Raw genomic sequence first — 15,694 nt, 5'->3', positions numbered from 1 at the left:
CTGTTTGCATCTTCATATGGCTGTTGATCTTCTGTTGTCTTGGCAGCGTGTATTTATTTTGATAGGGTTACTTTGGAAGTTGATTTACTTCAGTAGTGTAAAGCTTTGTATTTGAGGGACAGGTGTGACATAGGATAAGGGGCATGGTGAGGGAAGCACAACAGTGTGGCGACAGGTTGCGTTGCAGGTTTACGCATGGGTGGGGAAATCTGCCCTGAGGCTTGTGACCATAGGTTGTCACAGGTTTGTGGACCTGCAGTATAGGGACTGTGTCAGTGAGGTGTGGGTCAGGCAAGCCTTGGAATGCAGGAGCAGGGTACAGTGTGGACAACACAGAGGTAGGGCACAGCTGGAGGCAGATGGGGGCTGCTGAGTTGATTCATGGGGACTGGTATGTGGGCAGGTTGTGGGTGGGCACATGAAGCTTGTGGATCATCAGTGTTAGGGTGAGATGTAAAGGTCAAGGAGGTTGCGGCACAGGTGTGTTCTTGTGCAGGGGGAGGGATATAGATGCCTGGGTTTTTAGGCCTGGAACACAGGTCATGGAGATGTTGGGACATGTGTCGGCGGGCGGTGTTGATGGGTGGGTAGGGCCCTGATGTGGGTCCACACATGCAGCAGTGGGGTAGGGTAGGGTTGCCCACTTGTACAGGGCAGAGGCTATGTGGCACAGATATGCCCGAGAGTACCTGCTCATTGTAGGAGAATGGCACTCGTGCTGTGGGGTGGGACAAGGATGTGCATGCGCGTGTACTGGCCGGGGGGTGGGGAGGGGTGCATGGGTCAAGAGGTCCCTGTAGGGATACTTGGGTTGAGCGACTGTATGGGCTGGGTATGGGTGTGGCCCTGGTATAAAGGTGGGCTCCTGTGTTTTGGATGCACAGTTGACTGCCTGCAGGGGGCAGGGAGGGAGGGGTGGAGGTCAAGAGGTTGGCCTCAGGTACACGTGTCTTGGGAGGGGAGGGGCGGGTTGTAACTGAGCTTGCATGGGAGAGGTAGGTCAGACTGGGACAGGCTTGCTTGACTGTGGTAGACAAGGGTCTGGGGCAGGGATTTGAAGGGAAGGAGGTCAGGGTGGGGTGCTTAGAGTGAGGTGATCATGGAGGGTTACAGTGTTCAGCAGCATGGTGTGTGGGGTGAGTTGTGAGAAAGGGGTGACGCACATGAAGGTAAAACGTTCAAGGAACATGGCTTGGCTTATTTCTTAGTCCCTGTCTGCGTGTCCATGCACTCCTGACAGCTCCAGGCCTCTGCCTGGAAATAAATGCGCTAAACTGTTTGCACTGGCTGATTTGCATTTCCCTAATAGCTATTGATATGAGCATCTTTTCATGTGCTTTTTAGGCATTTGTATGTCTTCTTTCAAAAAATGTCTATTCAGGTCTTTTTGCCTGCTTTTAAATTGAGTGGTTTGTCTTTTCATTATCCAATTGAAAAAATTCTTTATATGTTTTGGGTATTAAACCCTTATTGATTATGTGGTTTCCAAATATTTTCTTCCATTTTGTAGGTTATCTTTATTTTCATAGTGAAGTCCTTTGATGCACGGAAGTTTTTAACTTTGATAAGGTCCTGTTTATCTTTTGTCATATGTGCTTTTAGTATAAAGTCTAAGGAACCATTGCCTAATGGAAGGTCCGAATGATGCTTCCCTGTGTTTTCTTCTAGGAGTTCTATAATTTTGTTTCTTATGTTTAGGTCTTTGATCTAGTTTGTGTTGACGTTTTTATGTAATGTGATATAGGGTTCCATCTTCATTCTTTTGCATTTGTATATTCAGTTTTCCCAGCACCATTTGTTGAGGAGTCTTTTTCCCCATTGAAAGTACTTGGCACCCTTGTGAAAAATCAGTTGACTTTGGCGATGTGACAGTGGCTTAGTGGCAGGAGTCTTTCCTGCCATGCCCAAGACCTGGGTTCGAGTCCCAGTTCCTGCCGATGCAAAAAAAAGAAAAAAAATCAATTAACTTCAGAGCAAAGTGTTTATTACTGAACTCTCAGTTGAGTTCCATCTGTCTATATGTCTGTCCCTGGGCCAGTTCCATGCTAGTTTTGATAACTATAAGTTTGTAAAGTTTTACAATTGGGTTGTGCAAGTCTTCTAACTTTGTTCTTCTTTTCAAAGTGGTTTTGGATACATTCAGAAATTTTTACTATTTTATATAAATTTGATGATTGACTTTCCCATTTCTGCAAAGAAAGCTGTTGTAACTTTGATTGGAATTATTTTGAATCTGTACACTGCTTTTGGTAGAACTGACATCTTTGAAATATTTAGCCTTGTAATCCATGAACTCAGAATGTCCTTCTGTTTAGGAGTTCTTTAAATTCTTTTCAGCAGTGCTTTTTTAGTTTGCCATTTGCATACTCAGTTAAATTTATTCCTGAATTTTTTTTTTAATCATTTTAGCTGCTATTGTAAATAAAATTTATTCTTGATTTCCTCTTCAGATTTTTGTTACTAGTGTTATAGAAACACTACTGATTTTTGGTGTTGATCTTATACTCCAACACTTTGCTAAATTCATTTATTAGCTCTAGTAGCTTTGTTTTAGATTTTTCAGGATTTTCTTTTTATAGGATCACATCATCTTCAAACAGGGACAGTTTTATTTCTTGCTTTCCAGTGTGAATGCCTTTTATTTCTTTTTGTTGCCTAATTGCTCTGGCTGGACTCTCATTACAGTGTTGAGTGGCAGTGGTGACACTGTTCTTTTCTTGATCTTAGGGGGAGAGCCTTCAGTCTCCCTCTTCCTTTTTCTTTTTTTTTTTTTTAATTTAATAACCTTTAATGTCTACACAGAATGGTTGTATTCTAATTTATTCTGCCTTTTTCATATCAGAGGGCCAATTTCTCATCTTTGCTATTACATTTTGCTGAATGAGGATCCATAATTATATGTCTTTGATAATTTACGTGCTTGTATGAATATTTGTACTGAAAGTGTGCCCATTTAAATTTTTATATATCCAGTCAAACTGACCTTCCAAAAGTGTTATAGCAGTTTACAGGATTTGTGCTTTGAGCTAGAGACTACAAGAACTTCAATTCCTTGGTACGTTTGTGTTCTTTAAGAATTAAGATCTGTTTGTTATCTTTTGATCCACATAAGTCTCTTCAATCCTGTTGTGCCTTTTTTCAGATGATCTCTCTTTTTTAATGTTGTAATGTGTCTTTATTGAGATTGTGCTCAGCAGAAGGCTGGGATTTTATGAGTGAAGGGGAAAGGGTGCTTTGCTTTGATATTCATCTAGTTTCTGCTATAATGAAGCATAATATAACCCACACACAAGCTAACAGTGCAAGAAAGAACCATATCCTAAATCCTAAATTTGCTACTGATATTGATATCTAATACTAAAACTATTATATTACAAAAATTATTTAAGTGTTTATGGTATTTTTGTGTATTATATAATATTTCAGTGACAATATAGTTTTTCTTTCAAGTGAAGCTATATTTGTAATTGTTTTCATTTTTTCCTCATCTGTATAATAAATTAGATAGGTTGGTAGCAGGGAAACTTAAAAATATATCCTTAAATATTTAAATATTGGGGAACATTGTTTTTATAAATGTCTGACTACCCTTTTTGTCAAACTTTAAAAATAGTTTTAATAGTGAGTTAATGGATGCAGTATAAGAGTGTCTATTATTTAAGGCCATCAAGACTCAAGTAAAAAAGATTAAGATAAAATTTTGAAGTTGAATGTCATTATTTCCCATTTGATTTAAACTCTGGTATCATTTGAACTAATTTTTATCTTTTTTTTGTTTCAAATTCTGATAAGGAATGCTTTGAATCATTGTTGAGTATTCTTCACTGGAGCTGGACCACCTTAGTCTTAGGAGTTGAAGAACTTAGAGGATTAAAAGGATTCCAGTTCACGGCCACGCTTCTGGATTTAGAGAGACTGCGCTTTGTGGGCACCTGTTGTCTGAGGTTGCTGCGTGTCTATACCTGTGAAATTTACCCAGTGTCAGGTACAGTGCATTTTTTATTTTATTATTTATTTATTTATTTTGGTGGGTACAGTGCATTTTTTAAATGACTTTAGTAACAAAATATTTGAGATATTGAGGAGATTTCAGTACAATGACCAAGAGTTTATGATCCCCAATTGCCTTTAACCTGCTCACAGGATAAAGGGAGAAAGTTGGCTTGGTACAATGCTTATATATATATTTATAGAGAATAAAATAGGTTATATATTATTCTGACAGTATCAGAGCAGATTAAATTTAATACTTAAAAATATTAAAAGTTCTGTCAAATGGAAATATTTTGAACAACTGATTTAGACTTAAATGCTGACACCTCTTTTTTCCCCCCCATTAAATTAAAGAAAGAAAATATCTTTTGGCCACACATAATTTCTAAATTGTTTTCTTTCTAATTTATGGGGAATTGTGATTTTTAGTATTTAGTATTTTATGTATTCAGGAGAGTACATAGTGAATGTTTCCTTGCATATGTGTTATTTATTTAGCAATCTGTTTTGTTTCCTCAAAGCTACAGGAAAAGCAGTTGTGGAAGAAACTAGCAAATTAGCAGAGTGTATTGGAAAAACCAGAACTTTGTTAAGAAAAATCTTATCAGAAGGAGTTGATCACTGCATGGTGAAGTTGGATAATGATCCTCAAGGATATCTCAGTCAACCTTTGAGCCTCCTAGAAGCTGTCCTTCAGGAATGTCATAATACTTTTACTGCCTGTTTTCATTCTTTCTATCCAACTCCTGCCTTACAGTGGGCTTGCCTTTGTGATCTTCTGAATTGTTTGGATCAGGTAATTTAAGTTTGTACAATGTTGTTGAAAATCTGATACATTACTTAATACTCTTTAAGAAAATAAACTATAGTCTTTCTATTGTTTAAATAACGTAATGCAATACGTTATTTAAAAACGTATTAGTTTTTATACGGGAAATTAGTTTGGTATATTTCACTTGTATAATCAAAGTTTTAAAATTTTTTTCTCCATTTGTTTTATCATTTTTAGTTATAAAATTGGCAGGCACACTGCACAGCTGCTGATTTTCTCCTGAAAGTATGAGAGCATGAATGAGAGTGTAGGTGAGATATGCGTACCTGAGATGGAAAGTATGTGAGACAGGGCCAGCGCCAAAGTGACAATTCCTGACACCTCTATGTAGGCAAAACTTGTGTGATAACTGGGTACTGCACAGGGATTTGGTGAACATTATTCATTAATAAGGAAAACAGCCTTCATAAATGCATATCTACCAAATAACAGAGTTCCAAAACATGAGACAAAAAACTGACAGAACTAAAGGAAGAACTACGTAAATCCAAACTGATGGTTGGAGACTTTAACACTCCTCTTTGATAAGTAATAGAACTACTAGGTAAAAAATAAGGATACATATTATATAAACCATGCTAACAATTACCTTGACCTAATTGAGATTTATAAATAATATGCACAACTGCAGAATGCATATTTTATAGTACACATGAAATAAATTTCTAAATACCTAAGTAACTAACAAATAAATAAATATTTTGAAGATATTAGCAAGAAATAGAAAATCTGAATTGCCTTATATCCATTACAAAATTGAATTCACTATCAAAAATGTTCTCACAAGGAAAACTCCAGGCCCAGATAATTTCCTGGGTGAATTTTATCAAACATTTAAATAAGAAATAATACAAATCCTTTAACAACTCTTCCAGAAAATATAGGAAGAAACCCTTCCTAACTGATTTTATGAAGTTATTATCACTATGATACCAAAATCTGAAGTCAAAGATACTACAAGAAAAGTACATTGCAAACAAATATCACTCAAAAACATATATGCTGTTTTATATATATAACCTGGTATTTAGAAATAAGAATGAAGCCAAACATTGGGGTTAAAGTAATTCTGATCATAGGGGTAAGGAAGACAGTGTCTATATTTTAGAACCACACATGCTCTTTGAGACCAATGGAAGAAAGGTTTATTTGGTCTGGAACTGAAATTTTCCGTATTGCATAATCTAATTCAGCCTATCCGTGTAGCTCATTTGAACAATTGAAACATAGGGAGCCCAGAATGGAAAGAGGTCCTTTAAACCTGTAGAGATTAATGTAATGCCTAGAAGCCTCCTAGAGTATATTAAGCAGATAATCAAAAAGTATTGGCAAAGTTCCCTGAGGGAGGGGAGAAAGAATATGGAACCATTAAACCTAACCATCAAGGAATACCCTGATGCTGTGTCAAACTTTAGGGACACCGAAATCAATAGGCCACTACCTCGATCATGAGGCTTACATGTGTGAATCTTACGTAGGTAGCGGAAAAGCTTAGACTGTTTATAGGCATGCCTAAGAGTTACTTCTGGAGGACCGGTTTTGTTGCTCAGATGTGACCCCGGTCTCTCTAAGCCCAACTCTGCAAGTGAAATCATTGTCTTCCCCCTACATGGGACGTGGCATCCAGGGGTGAAAGTCTCACTGGCGACGTGGGAGAGGACTCCCAGGGATGAGTCCAGCCCTGGCACTGTGAGCTGAACAATTCCATCCTGACCAAAAGGGGGAAAAGAAGTGTAATTAATAAAGTATCAGTGATAGAGAGAGTTCAAATAGAGTCAAGAGACTACTCTGAAGGTTGCTCTTAAACACAAGCTTCAGTTAGACCTTGCAAAAAAAAAGCAAAAGTTTTTAACATTATCAATTCTAATCCTGTAATATATAATATAAGTAACAAATACGACCAAATGAGGTATATCTCAGAAGTGCAAGATTATTTAATATTCAGAAATCAATCATGAATGTAATTAATGTGCATTTAAAATGGTCAAAATGACAAATATTTTACCACAATAAAAAAAAGTAGTGTAGTGTAGCTCAATGTATTAACTGACAAAAGAGGGAAAATCATAATTATCCTCTCAGTAGAAAAAGAAAAACTGACAAAATTAGCAATTAAGTATGATTAAAAACACTCACAACAAATAGGATAACAGAAGAAACGTTCCTAAATTTAATAAAGGATATGTACAAAAGATCTATAGCCGACGTCAAACTTAATGGTGAAATATCGACTTCTCACCCTAAGTTTGAAAACAAAGCAAGTCTTTTTTCACCACCACTATTCAACATTATACTGGAGGTCCTCACAAGAAGAATTAAAATAACATTCATTGTCATCACCAGGGCAACCCAGACTAATTGAAAGGTATTCTTGTTATACTTCAAGTGATGACAATGGAGCAGGTATCTTTGGATCCCTGAAGCAGAGTAGTGTATTCTACCATTCAATTTCCTGGGACAACATTATTACCTGGGCTGGTATACTATTTAATTACTTTCTCTCTCTCAAAACCTGCCCAATATGATATGGTTGTTCTCTTCCTTTCAGATTGAACATTAACAGTGGTTTAACATATGCAACATTGCTTTACTTTTATCCTGACTTTGTAATACAAATGTTTGATGAACTAAACAATGTGTACATGATTTTTTTGAATTAGGATGTCTTGTATTGATAAGTTTTGGAATACTTTTGTATAAAATTTTAAAGATATGTTACTCATTTTTCTGGATAAGCTGTATGATGTGACGACATACTTTTGTGTCCTTAGTGAAATTTATAGTAGAACAGAATTATAATTTTAATCATTATAATTATAGTAGCACATAATTACAATTTTAATTATTTATTTGTCTGAGGAAAATAGTTTCGGTGTTTATTACCAGAAATACCTTTGATGTATTTGGAGAGCCCCCTTTTTATTTTTCAGCATGAGCAGGAACTGGGAAACGAACTCCAGTCTTATTTGGAACCTTTTAATGTCTTTCTTTAAGAATATTAGTAGAAAGAAACTGATTCTAGGTATATATAAATATATAAAGTCATTTATTGAACAGCAGGAGGATGATTTTTCTTAACCAAACTGAATAATTTTCCATCTTCATTGATTAATAACTGCAATAACAGTTATGTTTCAAAGTATTATTGCTAGAATGGTGTAAGTATTAATACTTAGGTTAATTGATATTACTTATACTGTAATAAGTATCACAATAATAATATTCTAGAATTTTATGTTCTGTATAGTAGATAAGACAGGAAAAATGACTGTTCTAGTTTTCTAGCTGCCAGAATGCAACACACCAGAGACGGATTGGCTTTTAATAAAAAGGGATTTATTTCATTAGTTCTTCAGAGGAAAGGCAGCTAACTTTCAACTGAGGTTCTTTCTTATGTGGTAAGGCACAGGGTGATCTCTGCTGGCCTTCTCTCCAGGCCTCTGGGTTCCAACACTTTCCCTGGGCTGATTTCTTTCTGCATCTCCAAAGTCTTGGGCTGAGCTGCTAGTACTGAAATGAGATGTGCTGAGCTGCCTGGGCTGTGCTACATTGCGCTCTCTGATTTAAGCACCAGCCACTTAAGTCAAACATCATTCATTGCAGCAGGCACACCTCCTAGCCAACTGCTGATGTAATCAGCAGCAGATGAGGTTCACGTACCGTTGACTCGTGTCTATAGCAACAGAATTAGTACCTTCACCTGACCAAGTTGACAACTGAATCTAACTACCACAATGACTGAGATTGAAAATTTTGCATATGATTTAAAAGCGTATCTTTAATTATCCAGACTTGGTATATTGATGCAATATTTCTTAGAGATGGTATATATTTTTTGTTTTTAAAAGGATATTCAAGAAGCAAATTTCAAGACGTCAAGTAGCCGACTCCTTGCAGCTGTGATGTCAGCTCTGTGTCACACTTCTGTTAAGCTGACTTCTATCTTCCCTATTGCATATGATGGAGAAGTGCTACTACGATCAATTGTTAAACAAGTAAGCACAGAGAATGATTCAACACTAGTTCACCGTTTTCCTCTTTTGGTGGCACATATGGAAAAACTCAGTCAGGTAGGTGTTCTGAAATAATTTTTTTTTTTCTGAGGCGATGAAATCATCAATGGAAGCATATTTAGCCTGGTGCTTTTTCTTCTGTGCTGGTAAATGCTGATTATCTATTTCACAAGAAGAGCTTAAATTAAGGGGAAAAATTCATGTTTACCTATAAAACTGCCAACCTTTTTCCTCCAAATTTCATTTTGAAAAATTCCGGACGTATAGAAAATTTCAAAGAATTACAGTGACTACCTGTGGTTGTGTTTTTCACTGAACAATTTGTAAGTTGCAGATATTAAAAACAATGTTTTATCGTCTCATAGAATTTAATTGCCATGCTAAAATTCTAGGGAAATAAAGAATTTTTAAAACATTTTCTGTAGATCATTTTAGTATGTTAAAATTAGCACGGTGAGAATTGGGAAAGCCAGTCATCAAATTTGTATGGAAGGATAAGAGGCCCCAAATACCTAAAGCCATCTTGAAAAAGAAGTATTTTTCCTTTGATCTTTAGTAGTACTCTATAACTTCTTATCTTGAAATATTTACATTGGTGGGGGTTGGAATTTTCTGATCTTTACCAGGAAATCTAACATGGTAGAATACAACTTCATTGGCATAGTTAAAGAAGAATTCCATATTTTTATTACATTGCATATAAAATAGGATTTTGCTAGAACAATAGATTTGCACAAATGATTTCTTAGTCACATTGCCTCTACATATACCAAGAGTATTTATCTCAGATTGAAATCTTGCCTTATAGAAAAAGCTTTTTAAATGGGAAGAATATTTTTCTGTTATATAGATTGTTACTGAAAAGCAAAGTAAGAAAATACATGAAAACTACTCTAAGTTAATAAAAACACAAACACCTTATAAATATATGGCACTTTTGTGATATACAGAGACTAATAATTCAAAAAAAGAAATTTAAAGTAAAAGTTAAATATAGTGATTCCATATATAATTGGATAAATTTATAGAAATAGACTTAAATGTGATTTTTAAGGATATACTCTATAAAGACAAGATTTTATAACTAGGTATTCATGTGCAGCAAAATTAAGACATATTGTGGAACTTTGTGTTTTCATGTATCATAGAGTGAAGAGAATATTTCAGGAATAACAAGCTTCCGTGAAGTTCTGGAGAAAATGCTGGTCATTGTCGTGTTACCTGTCAGAAACAGCCTAAGGAGAGAAAATGAACTCTTCTCCTCCCACCTAGTCTCTAATACCTGTGGATTACTTGCCAGTATTGTCAGTGAACTGACAGCCTCAGCACTGGGATCTGAGGTAATCAGTTTTATATTTTGAGATTGGGTAATAAGAACATGTTTAAAATTTCTACATTGTTTCTTTTTCATTTAGTTACTTCTTTGTAGGAACTGAGTTCAGAATAGTAATGGGTCAGCAGTTCTACTGTATTTTCTTCCAGAAAAACGAACTGGACTTTTTCCCCTTCCACATCCCTCTTGTCTGCTCTTAGATATTACCTCTCCCTTACCAGTTTACTCAGTTCATCACAGTAGTACAAAATATACTTTTTCTTCTTATCAAACCCCATTGCATAACTCCTCTGCCATGCCCCAAGAAAAGCAAAGTTCACATTGCTAGGTAAATGAATAATGTTGTACAAGTAGGACTACTAATAATGAACACGTGGTGTAGAAAAGGTACCAAGGGTCAAATCTTAGCTCAGCCTACTTGATTGACACTAGACAACGTCCAGACATACCTCAGAGATATTGTGTTTGCTTCCAGACCACCACAATAAAACGAATATTGCAATAACGTGAATATCGCAATAAAATGGGTCACATCGGTTTTTTTTTTTGGTTTCTCAGGGCTTGTAAAAGTTTTGTTTACAGTATACTATAGTCTGTTAAGTGTATTAGTAGCATTATGTTTAAAAAAACAATACATATACTTCATTGAAATGTGACACAGAGACATGAAGTGAGCACATGCCATTGAAAAAATGGCACCAGTAGACTTGCTCAATGCAGGGTTGCCATAGACCTTCAATTTGTGAAAAATAGTAAAGCAAAACACAGTAAAAGGAGGTATGCCTATATATGTAAAATCAGAATAATAATTTTCTCTCACCTATATCATAAAATATTTAATGGATCAAATATTTTGTTTGTGAAAATCACTCTGAGATGTTTTAACATAAAGTGACGTTATTATGCACCATTTCACTACCCTACTTACTTTGCTTCACAGTTTATCTGAATGTGTTGACTGTATTTTTTCCCAAAAGCACACAGTAGGTTGGTTTTAAAAGTTGTGTTTAATATGAAATGCCTTGTATCATTCCAATGGACTTTTAATAACTGACGTGTATTCAGGGCCTCAGTTCTCAAATTTCTTGCTATAACTCATAGTCTTTGTTCTTCTTACTTACAGATTTATTTAAAACCTGTTCTGAATAAGCAGTCTACACTCATTACTGAATCATAGTGATAAAAATTTTACTATCTCACCCTAGGAAACGCTTTGTAGATTTCTTGGTTAGCTTTGACTTTGGCCTTGGAAACCATTGAAGCCCTTAGACAGAAAAATTTTAATGTGTTTATTTATGCAACAAAGAATTATGAATGCCTGTAATAAGCTTCCTTTGTGTATTAGACCCTAGAGAATGCAGGAAACTCTGTATTGCATAGGTCATCTTTGGAAGTTAATTGTCTAGTTATCCCCAGGGAATTTACCTTTCTAATGAAAAGGAATACCCAAAATTGCAGGATGACTAATGTACCACCTTTGGAGTTCCCAGAAGACCTGGCTTAAATCTCTGTTCTTTTTCAGGGCAGTTTGCCTGGATATTAAAAACTTTGTTTGTTCCCTCTGATAAATCTCTGAAATTTCTGGAGCTAACTTAGATCACAAGCAGACACTGAAATAAAAAAAAAAAGTTTCAAACCAGTACAAATTCTTTGATCCTTCCTAGTGAAACTCCATAATTAGCGAGGTTGAGTGTGTGTATCTGGATTCAAATATTGAATGTCAAGTTATCAGGTCACTTTGTATATTAATGGTATTCAATCTTAAGACCCAGAACACTTTCTTCAAATACAGTCTTATTTGGAAACTCCCAGATAAGAGGAGAGATGGTCTGGTGGAAGAGGGGGACCTTGAGACCACCACTTGCTTACCTACCTATACTCAGATAATCCCTGGAGCTCTGTGTAGCATAGCTTTACAGCCATTGGTATATAGAATGTTGATGAAATTGTTAGTGTATCTTTTCAGAGTGTTAATTTACTATGTTATGACTGTGATAACTTAGAAGCTTACAGTTCTGACATTATAAAGTAAGTGAATATGTGAAGTTTTTTTTAATATGACTGAAAGAAGAAAATAATGTCAAGTAGCATTGATTTGTGAATTTAGAATGATAACGTCTGATTTATTGCTCGTTTATCTTTTGAGAAAATGTACTTTTAGGAAGTTTTAAGCCTCTTGTTAAATATAGGTTATTTTATTGGACTTCTTGGAAGCCTTTGGAGGTTTTATTTAAGGTATATCATTAATGCTCAGGTACAGACTATGGGTATAATTGCTTTTGTTTTCTACCAGGTTGATGGACTTAATTCTCTCCATTCTGTAAAAGCCAGTGCCAACCGATTCACAAAAACAAGTCAGGGAAGAAGTTGGAATACTGGGAATGGATCCCCTGATGCAATCTGCTTTTCAGTAGACAAACCTGGAATAGTTGTGGTTGGCTTTTCTGTCTATGGAGGTGGTGGAATTCATGAATATGAATTAGAGGTATTGGTTGATGATGTACGTACCGCTCTTATTGCATTCATCTTGCTGTGTGGGTTGTGTATCAGAACTTTTCACCATTATAATGGTGTGATGGATCCAAACTTTGAGGGCTTTAGCAGATCAATCATAGGATGGATAATATTAAAGAAATTGAAAGAGAGTGAATTTTATCTGATTGCCACCTTGGATTGCTCCTGACTACATTTGCACTTTCAGGAAAAATTGGAATTGCAGTCAGACTAGAAATTATATAGCTAAGCCTCTGATTATATAGCTGAACCTTGAGTGTTTTGTATGTGTGTGTGTGTGTGTTTGTTTTGTAATTGCCCTTTGAGAGAGACACAAAAAGCAATATTCAGGCTGGTGATATAACTGTATCAGTGTTTAAGCAATTTTGCCAGAGTGTTAATAGATGACTCTTAGTAATTATTTATTGATTCATTTAGCTGTGTCTTGCTGTATTCTCTAAATTATTTTAAATATTTCCACAAAGGTTTATTAAAACAGTACAGAAGGATAATGTGTACATTATTTCCTACTAACTAGTAGTCTCAGTAGCTAGGTGCTTTTGAGCAAGTAATCTGAATTACTTTTATACTTTGTTAAGTTATGTAAATTTTTGACACTCTTCTAATAAAGAAGTTATAATAGTTTAAGACATTAGGTGAGAAAAGCCCATTTATATAATTTGGAATGTGAATGCCTCTTAAGATCAGATAAAAGTGAATGGCTTACTGTATCAAAATTTTTTTCTTTAGTATGTATGAGGAAATTCTGAAAGCAAATTTTACAAACAAGGGCATAAATTGCTTTTGAGAAATGTTTTTAAGCAGTTTAATTACATATTATAAATGTATTAACTGATAGAAAACTATTTTATAGTGATAAAGCATTTATAATTTCTCCTGAAATTATAAGAACTGTACCTGTAGGCTTCAAGAGATCCATACAAATTATATACAAAATTGTATGGCTAAGTGCATGTGGTGATTTTCCTGAAGAGATGAAGAATCTACTCTTATGTTAGATTCCCATTGGAGTTGTCTTCTTAAAGAGGTTATGAGCCTCTAGAATTTTGTCATGTATTTTGGAAACCCACCAATAAGGGAGATTTGATTGCCCTTTTAAAAGGGAACTAAATTTTTATTTGTAGAATATTCTTGAGAACAACAAATAACAAGACTTTATAATGTTTTAAGTTAGTATGTATGACTAATAATTCATATATTTAATACATTGTAGAATATATTATAAAGTTTGGGATTTTTGTAAATAGCACTAGATATATAGTTCTTTAAAGACAGAATTACCAATATGATTACATAGGTATTCCAGTATCCTCTTTTTAGTTACAAAGGAAATTGATCAAAGTTGTTAATACAATAAAATTAAGAATATGGTGGATTTTACTTTGCTTTAATTAGAGTGAACATGCAGGAGATTCAACTCATTCCCACAGATGGACATCTTTAGAATTAGTCAAAGGAACCTATACAACAGATGATTCACCCAGTGATATAGCTGAAATCAGACTTGACAAAGTTGTTCCTTTAAAGGTAATTTCATAGAACTGTTTCTGTTTTAAATATTTAATACTTAAAGCATGAAGTTTACTTTAGAAATAATGAAAAGTGAAATAGTAGAAATTCATGGAAATGATTTTCTTTGTTAAAATAGCTATACCGAGGGTACATGGGTAGTTTGGCAGTTAGAATGCCCGCCTTTCATGTGGGCGACCCGGATTCAATTCCCGGACCATGGACCCCCACCATCCCCCCCAAAAAAGCTGTACCGAAGTCCAAAGTTGTTATAACATTATGCTTCATATGATTATGGAGTACCTCCTGTGTTCCTGATATACTGTATAATGTATTTGCATAGTACCTCTCAAAATCTGATATAATAGGAAGTATTGTTAGACTTTAGAGTCAGACAAACCTATGTTTAGATAACTGTTCTTCCACATGTTTCCCTAAGATTGGAAAGGTTGATATGTATGTTATAATGTTCGGATTTCATTAAATAATGGAATTAAAGCACCTTCATCCATGTCTAGCACCTTACAGAAACCAAAAAGACACTAGGCTCTGTCTTTCCTTATCTTATTATGCCAAAACTCATTTTTAAAACAGGTGGTCTTAATAGTATTAACTACTTAATTTATTACTACTTTCCAGTTTAATTCTTAACAACAACTATTTAGCAAAACAGAGTATTCTATTTCTGTTGCTGCTGTTGCTTAAAATAAAAATATAATTGAATCACCATGATTTTCCCCCAAATAAAAATTATTTTAAAAGTTAAACTCAACAAGGAGAAATAATTCAATGTATTTAAAATCTTTTTTTTATGGCTAATACTTACAGTGTAGTTAAGAACTGTGACTAGAATCACACTGTATGTGTTCAAATCCTAGTTTCATCTCTTATTAGCTGTGACCTAAGCAAATTACTTAACTTCTCTTACTTCATTTTCTTCATGTGTGAAATAGGATAGCAATGGCATTTAACTCTTAAAGTCATTTTAAGGACCACTCTAGTTAAATGACAATGTGTACTTAGAACAGTTTCTGTCGATTAATAAGCATAATAAGCATTCTGTGTTCACTTTCATCACTACTGATACATTAAAAATTCATTCAATCACAATTGTCTATAAATATGGCAGAAAAATTCAGTGTTTGCCCAGTTTGGTGCTAAAGTTCTTTTTGTTATCCACAATACAAAAATAATATACAATGAATAAGTATAAATGTGTTTTACATCTTTATTGTGAAGGAAAATGTTAAATATGCTGTGCGCTTAAGGAACTATGGAAGCCGTACAGCCAATGGAGATGGAGGAATGACCACAGTTCAGTGTCCTGATGGTGTGACATTTACATTCAGCACATGCAGCTTGAGTAGTAACGGCACAAACCAAACCAGAGGACAGATTCCACAGATACTGTACTATAGGTAGGTATGTGGAGAAAGATAAAGGAAATATTATAAAGTAGTAAGGCATATACAGTTTATTACCAGGGTGGAAAATGCTAAA

At 34.9% G+C, this 15,694-nt stretch overlaps 1 protein-coding gene across 15 annotated transcripts in view; it reads left to right on the top strand.

Moving 5' to 3' along the window:
- The window catches only part of MYCBP2 (MYC binding protein 2), a 371,029-nt gene that overhangs the window by 179,451 nt on the left and 175,884 nt on the right, over nt 1-15,694 (top strand). For 14 of the 15 annotated variants that reach the window (XM_077158472.1, XM_077158469.1, XM_077158467.1 and 11 more), the window contains 7 exons: nt 3,793-3,985; nt 4,515-4,789; nt 8,674-8,895; nt 9,987-10,178; nt 12,465-12,671; nt 14,081-14,212; nt 15,434-15,612. In XM_077158472.1, coding sequence (XP_077014587.1) covers nt 3,793-3,985; nt 4,515-4,789; nt 8,674-8,895; nt 9,987-10,178; nt 12,465-12,671; nt 14,081-14,212; nt 15,434-15,612 — 1,400 coding nt within the window. The remainder of the gene's footprint in view (nt 1-3,792; nt 3,986-4,514; nt 4,790-8,673; nt 8,896-9,986; nt 10,179-12,464; nt 12,672-14,080; nt 14,213-15,433; nt 15,613-15,694) is intronic. The other variant, XM_077158462.1, reaches the window with a different exon arrangement.

Source organism: Tamandua tetradactyla, chromosome 4 (genome assembly GCF_023851605.1).
Source record: "Tamandua tetradactyla isolate mTamTet1 chromosome 4, mTamTet1.pri, whole genome shotgun sequence".
Taxonomy (NCBI): Eukaryota; Metazoa; Chordata; class Mammalia; order Pilosa; family Myrmecophagidae; genus Tamandua; species Tamandua tetradactyla.
Note: the sequence above shows the minus strand (reverse complement) of the source record. Positions and strands in the feature narration are given on the sequence as shown.